At 36.3% G+C, this 20,179-nt stretch overlaps 1 protein-coding gene across 6 annotated transcripts in view; it reads left to right on the plus strand.

Moving 5' to 3' along the window:
• HYDIN (HYDIN axonemal central pair apparatus protein) overlaps positions 1-20,179 on the plus strand; it is a 335,558-nt gene that overhangs the window by 66,021 nt on the left and 249,358 nt on the right. For all 6 annotated transcript variants that reach the window (XR_011537986.1, XM_070612302.1, XM_070612303.1 and 3 more), the window contains exons 8-9: positions 13,949-14,150; positions 19,878-20,061. Coding sequence is in view for 5 of the 6 variants with exons in the window: in XM_070612302.1 (XP_070468403.1) it covers positions 13,949-14,150; positions 19,878-20,061 (386 nt within the window). In the remaining variant the exon portion in view is untranslated. The remainder of the gene's footprint in view (positions 1-13,948; positions 14,151-19,877; positions 20,062-20,179) is intronic.

Consider the following 20,179-nt stretch of genomic DNA (forward strand, 5'->3'; position numbering starts at 1 on the left):
CATCCCACATAAAATAGAGGAAGATTGGCACAGATATTAGCTCAAGGACAATCTTCCTCACACACAAAAAATTGATATTTATCATTCCCATTTATTATTTCACGATTTTTCTGATTTTCTTCTTACTTCCTTTTTTACCCATTTATGTTGATTGACCAAGATTGTCTGTTGCAGAAGGGCATCGTAGGGAGAAAACAGAAGTACACAGCCAGGGAAAGAGCAACAAATGACATCTAGGTCACAGTTCAGAGTTTCTGGCTTTGTGGATGCGTAAATGAGCAGGACCATTCAAGACCTTGCCTAAGGACTGGTGGTTAAATGGTCCTGGCTCCACGCTGCCTGTCATAACAACCACAAATAACCAGTGGCACAGACTATATTTCTTTCCTTTTAATGTTGCCACAATTCACTGGCTGCTAGCAAGAGAAACCTAACCTGAAGTAGCTTAAGCAAAAGGTTAAAGTTTTGGCCCATGTAACCAAATAGTAGAAAGTTAAAAGCACAGCTCATGACACGCCAGGGACGCTGATTTTCCAAAATAATCATGGCATTTTACATTCCCACCAACAAAGCATGAGAGATGCTTCACATTCTCGCCAACATAGAGTGTTGTGGTGTTAATTTTAGACACTCTGGTGGTGTGAAGTGATGTCTTCTAGTGGTTTTAATTTTCATTTCTCTAATGATTAACAACGTTGAGCACCTTTTCGTGTGCTTACTGGCCATTCATATATCTTTTTTAATGAGGTGTCTGTCCAAGTCTCCGGCTCATTTTTTATTGAGTTGTTTTTCCTTTTATTATTAATTTGTAAGAGTACTTTATAACTTGATATTCTGAATACTAGTCATTTGTTAGATATATGTATTAATATATTCTCCCAGCCTGTAGCTTGCCTTTTCATTTCCTTAATGATATTTCTTGATGAGCAGCAATTTCTAATTTTGATGAAATCAACACATTATCATTTTTTTTCTTTTATGGTGAATGCTTTTTGCCTTCTTGCTAAGAAATCTTTGCCTTCTCCAAGATCATGAACATATTCCCCTATGTTTACTTTTAGGAGGGTAATAGTTTTAGCATCTATGTTTAGTTACTGACTCATCTTTGATTTCATTTTTGTGTGTATGTGAGCTAGGGACCACGTTTGTTTTCTTTTTTTTTCCCATATGGATTATTGGCTCTTCTCCATTCTGTTACCTTATTCTAGAACTCTAATTAGTTACGCTATTGTTCTATTACTTAATCTACCATTACTCTATTATTTGTTCCATTTAACCTCTGTGTTTTCCATTTCTCCCATTTTATGTCTCTGTAGCTTTCTCTGGATACTTTATTCTTATCCATTCAATAATCTCCTATTCAGTGAAATCTCATCTGCTGAGTTTTGCTTTTTCAATTATTATAATTATTTTCATTTCTGAAAGTTTTATTTGGTTCTTGTCGAATCTAATTGCTCTCTACTCTTATTTTTGAAGTTTTCCTATAATTTCTTAAATATATTAAGCATAGTTATTTATATTCTGTACCTGATAATTCAGGTGTATTGTCTGCTTAGTTAGTTAGCTTGCTGTTTATTATTTCTGATGGTTTTCAACCATGGTACCTGTAGGGGAGAAAAAATATGTTTGTCCTCTATTTTTCTAGGTTTTTGACTGGGGCCCCTGTAACAAAAGACAGATTAACAAGAGAAAAACATACAAATTTATTTAATATAAATTTTAAGTGACACAGAAGCCTGTATAAGGAAATGAAGACCTGAAGAAGCAGTTAAACCTGAGTGCTTTTATGCTGAGTTTGATGAAGAGTGAGAGTCGTGGAAAAATGTGATAGGACAAAAAAGGGTTTGAGCTAAGTGTAGTAAACTGGGGGAAGGCCTGTTTGTTTAGATTCCTCCGGGCATTCCTCTGTCTTTCGAGATTAAGATGCTCCTTTCCTCCAGGTATAGGAAGGCACCTCTCACATGAGGGTCTTACCACCTGCTTCAGGGGCAGTTCAGAAAATCTGTCTTGCACCTGCCGTTTCTCATATTCCTTCAGGTTGAAATATTCAATATGCTAAGGTGCCAGATTTGGGGGTTGTGTGTCCTGATCTCCATCATATCTTATGCCCCTTCGTGTTTTGTAATGTTTGGATATAGCGTCCCCACTTTGGGAAGGCCCTGGACTTTATGTCCTGTCCTAGGCACACAATGCGGTAGTTAAAGCAGAAGTTTGAGGGTTAACAAAAGCCCTTCGAGTAAAAGACAGCTTTGCACTGGATTATTTCCCAGCATTCTTCACTGTACTTCGATGTCCTTATTTTCCTATCAGGTTAGTGATGAATTTTAAAGTAGTTTAAAAAATATTTTATGGAGTATTTTAGCTAATTCAATCTCCAGTTTAATCTGCTGCTTAAAACTGACTCCAATTTATCCTTTTTTCACATTGTTCAGCATTGTCTATAGAGTATTTTATCCTTTCCCACTATATAATCCTTTCTATTATCATATTATGAACATGGTTTATCCCTCCATGTATGTAGATTTTCTTTAATTTCTTTCAGCAGTAGTTTTCTGGGTATAGGCCTTGAACATTTTGGTTAGATTTATTCCTATATATTCATTGGTCTTTGATGATCATGTGATTTTTTATTACATTTTTTAAATTGAAGTATAATTCAGATACAGTAAGATGCACAGATAAATGTACCGTTTGATGAGTTTTGAGAAGTGTAAATACATGTGTAACTACCACCCCGTTCAAGATACAGAATATCTATCACCTCAGAAAGTTCCCACATGCCCTTTCCAGTCCATTCCTCCATTCCCTATCGCAGAGGTTCTGATTTCTATCACCCTCTATTAGTTTGCTGGTTCCTGGACTTCAAATAAAGGTACTCATACAGTATACACTCTTTTGTGTCTGGTTTCTTTCATTCAACATAATGTTTTTGAGATTTATTCATATTGTTGTGTGTATTGGTACAGTCATGTACCACATAACGATGTTTCAGTCAGTGACGGACTGCGTATCCTACAGTGGGCCCATAAGACTAGAACCTTATAGCCTAGATGTATAGTAGGCCATACCATCTAGGTTTGTGTAGGTACACTCTGTGGTGTTCACACAACAAAGAAATTGCCTGACGACGTATTTCTCCGAACGCATCCCCATCCTTAAGTGACAAGTGACTGTAATTTTCTTTTTGCCCCTGAGCAGTATTCCACTGTGTGATTATACATAATTTATTCATTCTCTTGTTAACACAACTTTGGATTGTTTGATGTTTTGGGCTATTATGAATAAAGCTTTCATAGCCATTCTTGTACAAATCTAGTGTGTATCTGTGTGTGTGCTTGCACACGCTTGTGTACATATGTTTTTATTTCTCTTGGGTAAATATTTAGGAGTAGAATTGTCGGATCATAGAGGAGTTATATACTTAACTTTACAGGAAGCTTCCAGATAGTTTCCTAAGGTGGTTGAAGTGTTTTATGTTCCCACCAGCAAAGTATGAAGGTTCCAGTTACTCCAAATACTCATCACCTCTTGGTCATGTCAGTCTTTTAATTTCAGTCATTCTGGTGGATGTGAAGTAGTATCTACTTGGTTTAAATTTGCATATGCCTAATGACTAATAATGTTAAATAACTTTCCGTGTGCTTCTGCCTATTTTTATGTCTTCTGTTCTCAAGTGTGTTTTCAAGTTTTTTGTCCATCCTTTACTGGATTATCTATAATTTTGTTATTGGCTTGTAGTTTTTATATATTTTTGGTACAAGACTTTCAGAAATGATTCTTGTGAATATTTTCTCACAATTAGTGGATTATCTTTCTAATTTTCTTAACAGTGTCTTTTCATTAGCAAAATAATTCAATTTTGATGAAGGACAGTTTATTACTTTTTTCTTTTACAGCTCTGTGGTATGTTTTTCTAATTTTATTTCCTAAATTTTTGTGTGTGTATCAAAATACAATGAATTTTGTATGTTGATCTTTTATCTACAGACCTTGATAAAGTACCTTATTAACTCATGGTTTATCTGTAGATGATTTTTTATTATGGGTATATACAATCAGTCATCTACAAATAGTGATAGTTTTATTCTTTTCCAATTTTATGCCTTTTAGTTCTTATTCTTTCTTACATAGTCTAAGCCTTCAGTACAAATTCAATAGAATGGTAATAGAACATCCTTCTCCTGTTCTCAGTCTCAAAGGGAAGTTCTCATTGTTTCATCATTTAGTATGATGTCTTTAGTGGATATTCTCTATCAAATTAAGAAATCCCCTTCTTTCTCTGGGTTTCTAAAACTTAATCTTGAATGGGTGTTGAATTTCATCAATTACTTCTGCATTTGTTGAAAGGATTATATGTTATTTCACCTTTATTCTTCTAATGCACTGATTGATTTTCAAATGCTAAATCCCTACTATATTCTGGGCTAAACTTAAGTTTTAAATATTTTTATTTTTATTTTAATAAACCACTGGATTAGAATTGCTAATATTTTTTGAGATTTGCTATTATTGTTTGAGAGTTTGGCATCCAAATTCATGAGAAAGATTAGCCTGTAATTTTCTTTTCATATAATGCCCTTGTCTTTGGTCTAAGAGAACAAATTAGTTTCATAAACAAGTTGGAAATTATTCTCCTTTTTTATTCTCTGGGAACTTTTTTTTTTTAATATTCATGTTACTTCTTCTTTAAGTGGTTGAAAATTCATTGTTCAAGCTATCTGGGCCTAGAACTTTTTTATTTTTTTGAGGTTTTCAATTATTTAGTTTATTTAGTAGATGTAGATCTACTAAGATGTTTCTATTTTTTCTTGTGCGATTTTTGGTAAACTTTTTAAAAGAATTTTTCCACTTAATCTAAAAATGTAAATTTATTGGCATAAAATTGTTTGTATAACCATAAATATTTGTAATGTCTGTAGGATCTGTAGTGATATCGCCTCTTCCATTATTGATATCAGTAATTTGTGTCTTTTCCCCCTTTTTATTTCTTGATTTGTATTGTTAGGGCTTTATCAATTTTATTAGTTTATTCAGAGAACCAACTTTCAGAATGGTTTTCTCTATTATTCATTTCTTTTCAATTTCATTGATTTCTACTCTTATTTCATTCCTTCTACTTTCTTTAGGTTTAATTTGTTATACTTTTTCTAAATCTTAGGAGGGATTCTTAGAGCATTGACTTTTCAACCTTTCTTCTTTTATAATTAGACATTTAAGTCAATAAATTTTTCTCTAAAACTGACTTTATCTTCAGCCCATCTGTTTTTCTATGTTTCATTTTCATTAACCCTTAGTTGAAAATATTTTAGAATTTCCATCTTTATTTCTTCTTTAACCCATTAGCTATTTAGCAGTGTATTGCTTAATATTCAAACATTTGGAAATTTTCTAGTTTTCTTTTTGCTATTGGTTTCTAGTTTAGTTCCACCAGTGACAGAAAATAAATTCTTTATGAGTTCTGTCCTTGAAATTAGTTGAACCTTACATTATGGCCCAGAATATGTTCATTTTGGCAAATGAGCCCTGCACACTTGAAAAGTGCATATCCATAAATATCAATTAGGTCAGGTTTGTTGGTAATCATGTTGCTCAATCTATATCTCTACTAATTTTTGTCTCCTTGTTTTATTAGTTATTGGAAGAAGTTTTCATTTATATATTTTGAGGCTATAAAACTAGGTGTGTACACATTTAGGATTATTATAAATTCCTATTGAATTAATCATCTTATCATTATGAAATGTCTCAATGGTTAGTAAGATTTCTGGCATTAAAGCCTACTTGATGTGATATTTTATAGTACAGCAGGTTTCTTTTGATTAGTGTGTGCATAGTACTTTCTTTCAACTTCCCTGTATCCTCATATTTAAAGTGTGACATTTGGAAGCATCACCAGGTTATTGGTGGTTTTGAATCGAGTCTGAGAATCTTGGTCTTCAGTTCTTTTATGTTGAATGCAAATACTGATATATTTGGGTTTGACTCTTGCGTTTGACTGTGAAGTAATTGTTATCATTATGGGGAAATTATAGCTGAATTTCAACAAAAGTCTTTGTGTTGTTTGTGTTGATAGTGGATGACAGTGAAAAAAATATGAGTGTTAATAAACTCAGTCAGTTATACTTTTCTTCCAGCTGGATCTCTATATCTTTGTGAGATATCATTTTCATTTGTGTCAGCCCCTAAAATTAAGTATCGGAAAAAACATGGCCTTACAATTACCTTTGGTTCTCTATATCACAGGATTTTAAACCAGGAGTTTAAAAAAGAAGGAAACATAGTCAATCTTTTTGCTCTCACTAAAATAATTGTTGGCAAAACATATCAAATTATTTTTAAAATATTGTTATCTTTCTCATTCTTTTTAATATTTTGGGCTGTATTTTTTAATGCATTTGACATGAGTACTCTAGTATATGGGTATAATTTATAAACAAACAAGTCTACATATGTTGGGAGTATAATGTCAAAAAATTTTCTTTGCTTGAGTTTTGAGACCAACAGGCATGGAGAGCTCATATATCAATAGAATCAAAACTTGAGAGACTTCAGGAATAATCTAATCCAGTCCTTAGATTTTAGAAATAAAAAACTGAAGCCCTAAGAAATTAAGTGGCTTGCCCAAGGTCACATAACTAGTCAGAAGCACAATGAGAATCCAGACTCAGACTCTCAACCCCTGTGGACTGCTTTTTCCACCGTAGTGGAGCATCCTCCTACTCTCTCATGCTGCTATGGATGCAGTTTCACTCTCTTAATCCATTGACTTCGAAATGCAGCTGCATTTTCCCAGTGATCCTCTGTCTGGATTTTCCTTTTACGTGAGTATTTAGATTGACACCTATACTTACATTTGTAGTCCTGGGCTATTTGTGTATTAAAATTTAATCATTCATGGAAGTTGATTTCTACACCCTGACGTTTTGGTGTCAACTTTGGTTCATGAATAAAGTCATTTTCTAAAGATTGCAGACAGAGGTAAACTGTCTTGCAGCATTTTTTCTTACATGAAATGAACTGCTAGAAAGAATATGCTTTCATCTTTATTGTGGGTTATCAATGACCAGAACCTATAACCTTTCGTTAGTGAAAAACAGCAATGACCGCCTAAACAATTAATCATGGAGCTTTTCTAAACAGCCATGATCACTGGCTTCTCATTTCACTAAATAAGCATGGTTGAACTTTCTGCAGCTGTTTGAAGGATGAATTGATTTGAGGATGGAAATTTAGCATGGGTTTTTCTTCATACTTCCTCAAACAGTGTTCCAGAAGGAGCAGCACTGATACTCCTCGGTGGGAAGTACTCAATTACTTTTCTAAGTTGCTGGTCCTCCAGTGGATATATTCTTGATTAAATGCAGCCAGGAGATTTTGCTTTCTTGACAACCAGAGTTTTGAACCAGTGCTCTAGCAATTAAAGAGGTCGTGTGAATTTCACCAATATCTAATATTTTGCTCATTAACATTTTCCTGCACCAGAACTCTCCCCTCCTTTCTTCCTGTGTGTGCCCTTATGTAGTGAAATCAAGTTTAGGGAATTGATTTTATCCCAGAAATGATTTACTTATCTTTTTTATTGTAATCTAAAACTGAGAAAGAACTGAAGTATCTTGATACATCTTACAAACTAATCTCTACAGGAGAGGTTAAGAATACAGTTACTCAAGCCTACATTAGTAACAGCAAAACAAAACAAAGCAAAAACCGAACCAAAACAAAACAGATAAGTAAACTAGTTCTATCATTTCAATAAAACTGAGAAGTGAAAGTATTATTTACCTATTAAGAGACAAACAAATGGTTAATTGCTTAGGTTTTGCACTTTTCACCTGGGTATTGAGAAACTTTTAATCTAAAGGTTCAAGGAAATATTAGTATTCAGAATAGGTTTTTTAAAAAAAGGCATTCCTATTGAACTGTTGGTTACTTGAATAAGCACCAGAAGTAGGAGCACAGTGGTGTTTTTCTTTTTCAATACCTGGTGAGATTACTTCAGCTGAAAGGTGACATTAAGCACTGGCATAAGCAGGAAATAGAGCTGATGCACTTACTCAGCATTTTGTAAAGTATTATGTCTCTCACTGAAGAGGAGATATTTCAATTTAGGAGTCAGAAGTTGGCAAATATGCTCTTCTCACCAAAGATGTGATGATGTATTATTATTAAATATACCAGCAATAGCAATATCACTACTTCCCGGGCAGCTTTACAATTACATATATATTTTATTCTAATAAACCATAAAGAAACTCTTTTTCTCCTAAAGGCCAATAAAGGAATACCAAGATATAACATAGTAAGTAATTGTGTGATATGCTATCTTGCAGTTGAAACGACTGAATAATATGTATCTGAATATACCTATACAGACTCACCTGGATAATCTTTGTTTCCATTGTGTGATTATTGTAATTGATTATAAATGTGTGCAGTTATAATTAGAAAATCTGGCAAAACATAGTTATTGTAAAAGAAGCAAACGTTTTCACAGGGCTGTAGAGGCAATGGAAGCATTCCTTGGCCTGGTTTTCTTTTCTTCATTTCTTAATCCATAGTTTACGATGGAGAAGAGCAGAAGCTGGGACGTGCTGGGGTCAGGGGTGGTTTAGGGGAGGGGAGTGAGGGTTCCGTAAATTACACAGCGAGTGAAGACTCTCAAGTTATTAGGTGTTAGTGTTTAAAGGGACATTAGAGGACATCTCTTTAACTCCCCTCATTTTAGAGATGAGTAAACTGAGGCCCAGAGACATTAAACGACTGTATACCTATTAAAGTTGGAGCTCGAACCCAGGTCTTTGGCATCCTCTGAGGCCTGCACTCTTTCTGTAATTCTCTACGGCCCTCTCTGCAGTTTAAGAATACTGATTTTGGCACTGCCACTGATGTGCTGGGTGAGCTCAGTCCAGTCATGTCATTTGTTTCCTGAACCCTTTAAAGAGAGAGCACCTCCGAAGAAGTTGGATTCAGCAATTCACTTGAGTGGTGGATTTGACCCTGCTGTGACCAAGAGATGAGAAGCACTCTTTCCATCAACTTGTTAGTTCCCTGGAGAATCTATGGCTCCACTCATATATTTTATTTACTGTCGTCTGTTGTCAGAATGTACCGAAACCACAGTATGAAATGTATTTGGTATATAGCTAGCTTCACATTTTTTTGGGTAAAATTAGTTTTGTTCATATTTGTTTCTGCTTGATTGATAGCAGCAAAACTGGCAAGAGGTAATGAGACTTTCCACAAAATGTTTCTTTACTAGGACATAATAAATGACGATGGCTAACTCATCTACAGTGATTGCAGCATTCAACCCCAGAAGCCAAAAAGGGACCAGAATGAGAACAGGCATCCCAAGGTCACAAAAAGATCTTAATACTGAGGCCCAGGGGTCCTACCCATTCTCACGGACTTAACGCCCCTTCCATCCTAGCAGTCGTCTAGGGACTGAGGGGTTGGGGACCCTTTTAAGATTGTCTTCATGAAAGTGGGTGTAAAAAGCAAGTACTTCAATAGCTGTGGGGACAAGACAAGAGTTATTGCTTCCTTCACTTTTTGGATCTGATGAGTTTTGGAAGATAGTGGTAAAAAAAAATCAATATTAGATGGTTCTCAAAAAGAATATAGTGGCTCTTGCTATATTTCCAGGAAGGGACAGTTTTTCAGTGAGCAACTCAAATTGATGACATTGTCTCTCTGACCCCTAGATTTGTATGAAATCAGTAAGCCCTTGGATCTTTTTCCTTGATTGGTTTTTAAACAATGAAATATTTCAAATAACCACAAAAGCACAGAAATAATATGATCAACAACTATTATATTTAACACTTCTCAACGTTTTGCTGTACACATTTCTTTCAGATGTTTTATTTTCTGGATAACTAAACTGATTATAGATTTGAAGTCACCTTGTTACTCTTACCTGATCTAACTCCCATATCATAGTCCTCAGAAGAGCTGTATTGGGTGCATTTTTATGCCATTCTTACATATTTACTTATCCGAAAACAATATGTACTATTGTCTCAAGTGGTTTTAAACTTCACATAAATGGTATATCATTTTCCCAACTTCACTGTTTCATTCAACATTATGTTTTAAAGATTTAAACACATAGATACATATAGCTGTGGTTCATTTTAACTAAGGCAACACACTCTAGCATGTGACAATACTATAATTTATCTATTCTCTCATTGAGTATTAGGATGTTCCTAGAGTTTTGCTATTACAGTAATTCTGCAATGAGTATCTTGTGTATGTCTTCTCGTGCAGCTGTGTGAGATTGTCCTTAAGGACGAACATCTGGAAGTCCAATTGCCGAGTTATAGGGCAAATGGATCTTGAGCTTTACTGGATAGTAAATTGGTTAGTCAGATGGTTGCACCAATTTGTGTCTCCATCGCAGTACATGGAAATTCTTGTTCCACATCCTTGCCAGTATACTGCCAAAACAGCATTGTCAAACTGTTGGACTTTTGTTTATCTGATGGTTATGAAATGGTATTTTATTTTGTATTTCCCTCGTTGCTAGTACTATCTAGCAGCTTTCCATGTTTCCTGGAGGCCCTGTAATCCTTTTGTACATTAAAGTTTTGGATCAGTAATGTATTTGTATATTCAAAAATTAAAGCAATATTTTAGAAGTATATATTGAAGGTGTTATTTCCACCCTATCTCATTCACCGTGCCCCTGCTCTCGATTTATTGATTTCTTGTATATCCTTGCAGTGTTCTTATGCAAATAAGTGCAAACAGGAATGCATAATCTTATCTTCCCCCCAACACAAAAATAACATACTATGTAAGTTGTTCTAAACTTTGCTTTTTATACTTAATCATATATCCTGGAGATCTTTTCCCATCACTGTGTACTTTTTTTATACTTGCACAGTATTCCACTTTTAGGTATAGCACAGATCATTCAACCAGCCTTCTCTTGGTGGGTGCTTTGGCTGTTTCCACTCTATCATTATTAAGAACAATGCTGTAAAGAATACCCTTGATCTTGTTCTGACTCACATATGGGATAAATTTCTAGAAGTGGGCCAGAGGAAAATAGTTTTCTAATTTTGATGGGTATTTTGATCTGTGTCAACAAATTCACTCCATAGAGTGTGGAAGAATGGTACCATTTTGCATTCCCACAACAATGTATGAGAGTGCCTTCTCCCACAGTCTTGACAACAATTTGTGTTCAAACTTTTGTTTTGTTTTGCAATCTAATTGGAGAAAATGGAGTCTAAATGCATCTTTAGTTGTATTTCTTTTCTTATGAGAGAAGTTGAACATCTTTTAATTAATATGTATAAGGGATCTGTATATTTCTTTTTTTGTACCTCTAACCCATTCTTGTATTGGATTGTCTTATTGATTTCTAAGAGATAATTATATATTTGGGGATTTAATCCCTTTGTCTCAGATATGAGTTACAAATATTTTACCTAGTTTTTTTTGTTTTTGCTTATGAATTTTGTGCCATGCAGTATTTTTTTTTCATTTTTTGTAATCAAATTTCTTAATCCTTTTTAGAAGAATCTGGATTTTTTAAAAAAGATTTTAAAAAATTTTTTTCCTTTTCTCCCCAAAGCCTCCCAGTACATAGTTGTATATTCTTCATTGTGGGTCCTTCTAGTTGTGGCATGTGGGACGCCACCTCAGCATGGTTTGATGAGCAGTGCCATGTCCACGCCCAGGATTCAAACCAATGAAACACTGGGCTGCCTGCAGCAGAGCATGCGAACTTAACCACTCGGCCATGGGGCCAGTCCCAGAAGAAGAATCTGGATTTTGAGTCACAATTAGAAAACTTTCCCCTCTAAAGTTATGAAGAAGTTTTCCTGTGTATTGTTCTATTTTTATGGTTTCATATTTCACATTTAAATATTTGATCTATTTGGTATTTATTCTGATGTTAGATGTGAGGATTTTCCATATGGCTACTGAGTTGTACCAGTAGCACTTTTTTTTTTTTTTTACAAAGTTTATTGTTATCAATGATTTGAGATTCTGCTTTTATTGTATAATAAATTCCAACGTGTATTTGGGCCTGTTTTGACTTTTTATTCTATTCCATTGTTCTGTCTCTTTGTGCTGTTTTAATTACTGAGACTTTATACTATGTTTTAATTCTATCAGTTCCTATTTTACTGAGTTTTTTAACAAAAAGTGTGTTTTGAATTTTGTCAAATTCTTTTTCATCATCAATGGAGAAGATCATATAATTTTTCTCCTGAGATCTATTCTATATTAATGGATTTTCTAATAGCCATCTTTGCATTCCTGAAACAAACTCCACTTGGTTGTAAAGTATCATCCTATTAATGTGCTGATGAATTATGGTTTCTATTTTTTATTTAGGATTTTACATTGATATTCAGAAGTGTAATCAGCCTATATATCGGCCTATTTGTTTTATATTTATCAGATTTTAATAACAACGTTGTACTGAAAATACAATGTGGAAATTAAAACCTAATTGTGTTAGTTTAATAGTGGAATGGACACAGCAGAAGAGAGGATTAGTGAATGTGAAGACAGGTCAGTAGAAAATACCCAAACTGAAGCACAGAGGGAAACAAGGAAGAATGGACCCGAAAAAGCACACACAAAAAACCAAAAAAACAAAAACAGAACAGAAAGCAAAAGCCATGCAGGACCCAGTCAAAAGGTCCACATACGTGTAATTGGAGTCTTAGAAATAGAGGAAAGAATGGGATAAAAAAATATTTTAAGAGATAATGGCTGAGAATTTTCCAAAAATGATGAATGACATTAATCCAAGCTTCACAAAGCTCAGCAAACCCTTAGTAGTACAAATACTGCTGAAAACCAAAGCAAAGAGAATAGCATAAAAGTCGTTGGAGAAAAAAGACACATCACCTTGAAAGGCACACTAATAATACTGATGGCAAACTTCTCCGCTGAAATTATGGAAGCCAGAAGACAGTAAAATAACATCACTCAGGTGCTGAAAGAAAAAATGCTAACTTAGCATCCTTTACCTATTGAAAATATCCTTTAAAAGTGAAGACAAAACAAAGACATTTTTAGATTAAAAGAAGCTGAAAAAATATAGAATTCTGGGTTTCCATTGTTTTCTCCTTCATCATGTTGAAGAAACCATTCCATTGATTTTTACTTTCCATTGTTTCAGTCGAAAAGTTAGCTGTAATTCTAACCATGGGTCTTTTGAGGATAATCTATCTTTTTTCCTCTGACTGCTTTTAGGAATTTCTCTGTCTTTGATTTTCTTTAGTTTCACCGCAATATATTGTGTATGAATTTCTTTTAACTTATCCTATTTGATATTTGTTGGGCTTTTTGAATTGTGAACTGATGCCTTTAATCAATCCTAAAAAACTCTTAACTATCCTCTCTTGAAATATTGTCCTTGCTTCATTACCTCTTTCCTCTCCTTCTGAGTTTCTAATTAAACACCTACACCTTCTCACTCCATCTGCCTAGTCTTTTACCCACTCATTGTGCATTTTCCATATATTTTTATTTCTTCATATTGCCTTTTGTATTTTCTGAACCATCTTCCATTTCACTATTTTTTTCATAAACTTAATAAATTCTCTTATTAAGTATATTCTTAGAGTTTTTAAAATTTAGGTGATTTTTATTTTATTGCTATAAGAGCCTAGAGTGTGGCTCTTTTTCAGAATTTCTAGATCTTTTTTTGATTTCCTATTCCTTGGATATAGCTTCAAACTGATCCTTTGTTTCTTTAAATTGGTAAGCGTAGTTGGGTCATAGTCTATATTTGATGATTCTAGCATCTGATTCTTTGTGGATCTGTTTCTGTTTTTCTTGTATCTTCTGGTTTTAACATATGGACTTTTACTTCTTTGCATGCCTGGTTATGTTGGACTATGTGCTTTTTAAAAAAATGTAGCATTATTCTAGAATAAATCTCAAAATGTGTTTATACTTTGTTAATTTCTAGGTGAAAAAGTGTTTGTATCTCTGTATGGAGCTGCCATAGACATGAATATAAGACTGGACAAGAATTCCTTGATCATTGAGAAAACCTACATATCTCTGGCCAATCAGCGAACGATAACTATTCACAACCGCAGTAACATCATTGCCCATTTCCAGTGGAAGATATTTGCTACCCAGGAAGAGGAAGACAAAGAAAAGTATAGGTTTGTAAGAAAAACTGCCTGTATACTGTAATTTGGGGGAACACAAAACTCAGTGTTTATGAAAAACCAATGACTTTTGTTTTCAACCAACTCACACAATGTCAAATTTTTATAACTTGGTTCCAGTGAACAATACTCCTTTTTTCATTTAAAGAACTTGAGTTGAGCTATTTGGAACACAATGTTGTCCATCCTCAGATAATCTTCACCTGGTTATAATTTATCAGTAGCTAAACTCCTGGATTTTAAAGACCAAATACATCATTCTTCGCTATTCTCTCAAAACTAATCTACATGTGTGTATTTCTTTTCATAACCCTAACTAGATTGATCAGATTTCATAGGGTTTCTAGAAACAATCTCTTTTGGATTGGGATCAATACGGAATTTTTTTTCAGTCAGTGAAAAGATGTTTCTAGAAAGTATAAAGAATGACGAAAAAGAAGGGCTTAGATATAACAGCTTATATATTCTCAGTTTTAGTAGCATTGCTCAATCCCTGATAACCATATGATTTAATAATGATTTCTTGTTGGTATCTTTAATCTTCTGGTTTTTAAAGATACTTCAGGCAGTGGAGAAAATTAAAAAATGGAAAACCAAACAGTTTTGACTAATCTCATCACTGCTAAATTTTGAATATTTCTTTTAACTGAGTCTATCTTTGCCTCTTTTAAACTCAATTTGCAATTTTATCTCCTTCCGTCCTCCCTGAGTTAGCACTTTTGCTGCTTTCATTGGAATTTATTTCAGCCTTTTTTATTTGCCTCTCCATTTTCATTAAAGATTAGCCCTGGGAAGCTTCAAAGCTTTGTTTAAACCAAGTTAGTATGTGATAAAAATAAAATTCTTAGGTCTGTGGAAACCAGGCAGAAAGCCCCCAGTGTGCTGTCCCTAATTGAATCAGAAGGAGCTGTGACAATAACAGGACACAGTGGACCAGAAGCTTTAGCATTCAGACGATGAGCTTTAATCACTGGATTGCCACTGTGTCATCTTTAAAAAGTGAGAAAAGAAAAGCCTTTCCTGCCTGAAACCTTCATTTTGCCTCATGATATAGAAATACCAGTAGTTTAAAAAGGCAAGGGGAAACTGCTAATCCATCACTTCACTTGTCTTGATTTCCCAGCTGACATACGCATACCAACAATCAGATTGGTCCAAGCACGTTTAGAGATAAAATGGGAGAGCAAGTACAAGTAAAGAAACAGCAGATTTGCATTGTCTTTCCTTCACTATCTCTCTTGCTCTTTCTGTTATTTCCTCTAGCAATTTTTTCATAGCAAGGGAACAATAAAGAATAGCATTTTTATAACCATGATTGGAAGCCTTACTTTTATCATCTAGGATCGTGACCCTCCCTTAAACAATGAACTTGAAAAGTGGCTTCACATGCTAAATAAGAATACCTCCATTTTCACTTTGGGTGACACAGAGTGACGTAACTCATGGTTCTCCAAAGTGGATTGGTTGATCTAAGACGAGAGTCTATGGAATGCGCTGCCCCTTTCCTTCTCCCCCCTCCCCAATTTCTTATTTGACCCGGGTGTCTCTTCTTTCCCATGCCGCTCTCCTTCCTTGATATGTCCCCAAGCATGTCACAACTTTCATCTTATTAGCCATGGATTCTTGTCCTGGATGTAACTAGCCATGAAATGCCCATCCTCTCAAAAAGCAAGGCAAATACAGACAGGTTTGCTCTTTACTGAACTTTTAGTTCCTGTCTCAGGGTAGTTGCCCCTCTGTGGGTGGCTGTGCCTTGCTGTGGGTATAGGCCCCTTTCTCCTCCACATCGCAAATTCTCAAATTGTCTCTTAGGCCACACATGAGTGGCAGATAAAGCAGAATGTTCTTATATAGCTTGCTTGTGGGCAGTGGTTTGCTCATCCTCGAGAAGCAGCAGTGAGATCTTTAGCTAATGGTATAAATTCTCTCTGGAGCCCCCAGCGAGACCAGTGCAGGAATCCCTGGCATAATCTTTGCATGACTCTTCTGCTCTTGATGGTGAGCATACTCTTCTTTTGTCCTCTTCCTTCAGCAGTCTCTGCAGTTAAAATGTAGAGAGGAATGTTGACTTTGGTCCCGAACTTAGAACAGAGAAGATCTATTCTAAATGGGCTCATGCATACTTTGAGAAACTGAAATTTCCCTTTGCAGCACCCACAGGACCTGAGTTAAACCTGCCATGTAAATTTTAGGTGAGACCCAAGAGTGGGCCTGCTCCTCTCCAGTTGTAACAGTGGGGTGTCCCAAGGCATTCATCTACAGGAGCTGAAAGTTGACTTCAGGAACGCTAAGTGCTTTAACAGATGCCCTCAAGACCTTATTCCAGCCATCAGGGTTTCTTGTCCTCCAGCATCTTGATGATGTGCCTGGGCAAAGACTTGGATATCTTTTCTCCCAGTAGAGGAATTTCAGTCCTACTCAGGAATAGGAAGCCATATTCCTTTCTGGCAGTCTGTCATTTTCACCCCAGGAAGAATGACTTCTCCTTCTACTGCAGCATGTTGGTACAAACCTCGGACACATGTCCAGATTTGGGGGCCTTGGGCTCATCCCAGGCTCCAGACTCTGACAATGAAGATGTCACTTCCCCTAGGCAGAAGTTCTAGGCTTTAATTTTTTTTCCATTTTTTTAAACCTTCAGTATCAGATGTAGGGACCTTTACAAAATTACTTGTGGGTCTGTCTCCTTTCTGATGTTTTTCTGGGACTTGGAGAGAAATTAATCTCTTCAAAAACGGAGGTTGCATTCATCCCTCCTTACTTCCTCCTCCTTGCCCTGAGGGATTACAAAACATCCTACATCCTTCATGCTCATTCGTATCACATTTTATTATATTCAGAGACTTGGCATGAGTTTTTCGGGATTTCTACTCCCCATTTCTCCATCAAGCTTATGGGATTGTCTCAATGGCTCTAATTCTAGATTTGCTCTGTATAAGAACTCCTAGAATCCTCAATGAAACACCCACAAAGTGATCAGAATGGATTTGTTCCACAACGTTCCAGTGTAGGAAATGACATGTTTCTCTAGATAAATCAGTTTTAATTGGTCTTTGAGCCTTCCACCTGAATAGTAATAAAAATTTAATCTCGGGGCCAGACCAGTGGTATAGTGATTGAGTTCGCATGCTCCGCTTTGGCAGCCCGGGGTTCACAGGTTTGGATCCCAGGTGCAGACCTACCACCACTCTTCAAGCCATGCTGTGGCAGCTTCCCACATAAAAGAGAGGAAGATTGGCACAGATGTTAGCTCAAGGACAATCTTCCTCACCAAAAAATAATTTAAAAAAAGAATCTGAAGACTTGAGTGGTACTTGGTAAGCAGGAAGAGGATTGCTAGTCCTCAGCTTATAACAGTCATCACAGAGTTACTTGGTGTCCAGGATTACATGGTTTGTTTGAAGGTGGGTGGCTTCATCCTTTCCATGCCAAGTGTGGACATGGGAGTATTTCTGCCAGCTGTTAAGTCTGTGGCTCTTAGTTTTTAATCTCCTCAGCATCCAGTTACCACCTCTTGGGTGTGCTGCAAAGGAGCAGGGTGCAGGTCTCTAGCACTTCCAGATGAAGAAGCATTACTGGTTCAACACTACTGTAACTGAGACACAAGTCTTCCCCATTGACTATAGACCGTAGGCTGGACTGTACCTATGCCTGAAGGTAATGGGTGTTGAGGCTACCAGACCATTTGTAAAATAGGTTAAATCCATGGTTTTACTTGAAAGAGAAGGCTGGTGTGTTGTTACGCTCTCTAATGAGAGGTCCCATTATCTGTAAAACAGAACCACCTCTGAATACAAGAGACCATGAATGTCAGCAGGACAAGATTGCAAAACAATAAAGTGAGGTATATAGAAGCCCTTGTTGGAGTCAACTCAGCTGAAGGTGTTGTTTCACACTCCCTTCTTAGACTCTCAGCCGTGGCTTCAATTCTCCATCAGAGAACAAAGAGGAAGACGTCTGGTATCCCCACTCCCCTTTGCATTATAGGGCTGTTACTGATGCAAGAGTCCCAACAGCATGGGAGAAGAATAGCATTTGAGAATTTTTGTTTTGTTCTTTTTTGTTTTCTGGTCTAAGTGTTGAGTTAATCATACTCCTTAATTCATGGACCATTATCATCCTTGGTCCACACAAAGCAATTTATCCCCACACCCCACACCCATTAACCCCCCTAGATAAATATAATGTTTATGATTCCCATTATTTGTTTAACCAATCCTTCAATCTCTTACATCAAGTTTATCTCATTTTTTTTGTTTTGTTGCTAACACTGTAATGAACCTCTTTGTACCTCTGTCTTTGTTTACATCCATGATTGTTCATTCCTACAGATAGGTATCATAAACTCCACTCACAGGAATATGTGGTTTCCTTTCTTTCTGTGGACTGAGTTCTCTTTGATTTGCCCTGCTCTGCCCAGAAGAATAGAAGGACTGCCACTCTGGTCACCTTGGACACTGCTTCCCAACTAGCAATAAAAGGAAGCACAGAGTGCTTTCTTTCTTGGGACCAGAACACACTGAATCCATTTCTTTGACTTCTTTATGCTCAGTGACCAAAGGACGCTGAGTGCTACAGTTATTAAAAAGAGTTATTTGACATTGCTGAGTATATGGTTTGCATGAAGTCATTTAGAAAATACTTGGGGCTGGGACAGGAATTCAGTGACCTTAGGCTCTCACTGAGCACTCACATTGCTAAATAATTTGTCTCTCACCATTGGTCATGCCAGTAAAATGGTGATGATATGTCCTGAGAGGAGATAAAATTCAGTCATCAAAGTTCAGGTGAAGTAACTGATACCCTGAGTAATGTGAACACAGCTTCAGTGAGGGCAGAGAGCAGAGGGTTGGGGAAGGCTGCTTTTCTGACATTGCGATGGATATTCATGATGGATTTGATGGGTGGATGAGACCATTTCCAGGAGGATGGACTGGAGAGGAGCCTTTTATAAACTTCTTGCTGGTAAGAAGCTAGAAAGAAAGAGAAAAGGAGGTATCTCAGGTGTAGTTGGAGCATTTTATAAGCTTGACAGCTTGATAATTGCCTATGGTTGACATAGGGAGAAACTAGTATTTATTGAGCAACTGCTTTGTCCCAGAAACTGCACCAGGTCCTTGATCACATTTGATCTTCAACTCATCTCTACCATTGAGGACCTCCTATTGTCTCTATTTTATAGGTGAAGGCATTGAAGCTTACAGGAATTAGGTAACTCCCAAAGTCACAGAGCTAGTAAATAGACAACAGAATTAATATCCAAACCTAGTCCTTGCTGGCTCTAGATTCTGTTCTCCAGGTAACTAACAGCTAAGAAAGAATTAAAGCTAAGCAAGGTAAAAGAAACAAAATTGTCCTGTAAGTGTGAGAGGCAGGGTAGCTGTTAAATATTTAAAAAGCAGCCTGGAAGACACTGTTACCTAAAATAAAATATTTGTCCCAGTATACATAAGGTCTCAGGAGTAAGCAAATGGGCTTAAGTAGGACAGGGGGCCCAGGAGGACTTCTTGAAGGAAGTGACTAGAGATGAACAAACTGAGGCTCTTGAGAGGTTAAAGTACAAGGTCGCCCACCCAGTATGTTACAGACTCAGGGCAAGGAGAGACCACCCCAGGGTGATGGATGAGACCATTTCCAGGAGGATGGACTGGAGGGGAGCCTTTTACACACTTCTTCCTGGGAGTGCCAAAATAAATCTCACGTTTCCTGTATTTTCTTTAGAGTCTGTGATCATCTGATCGAAGAGGAAAAGACTGAGACCGACGAGTTTCTTGAAGAGTGCATTGTTGATCCTTCACTCCGAGAACGTCTTTCCATTCTCTCCCACACCTTTGAGAATCAGAGAAAGCTGGTTCAGGCAGACAGCATGCTCTTCTTGAATAATGTTTTCACTATTGAGCCCTTGGTGAGCACATAAATACAATCTGACCCTACAGTAAGCATAGTGGGAGCGCGGGCTTATTTTGGTAGAGTACTCACTCTGGAATTGATATAGTGAGTCCTGAGAGCGTAAAGATTCCATC

The sequence above is a fragment of the Equus przewalskii genome, chromosome 3, assembly GCF_037783145.1.
Source record: "Equus przewalskii isolate Varuska chromosome 3, EquPr2, whole genome shotgun sequence".
Classification (NCBI taxonomy): Eukaryota; Metazoa; Chordata; class Mammalia; order Perissodactyla; family Equidae; genus Equus; species Equus przewalskii.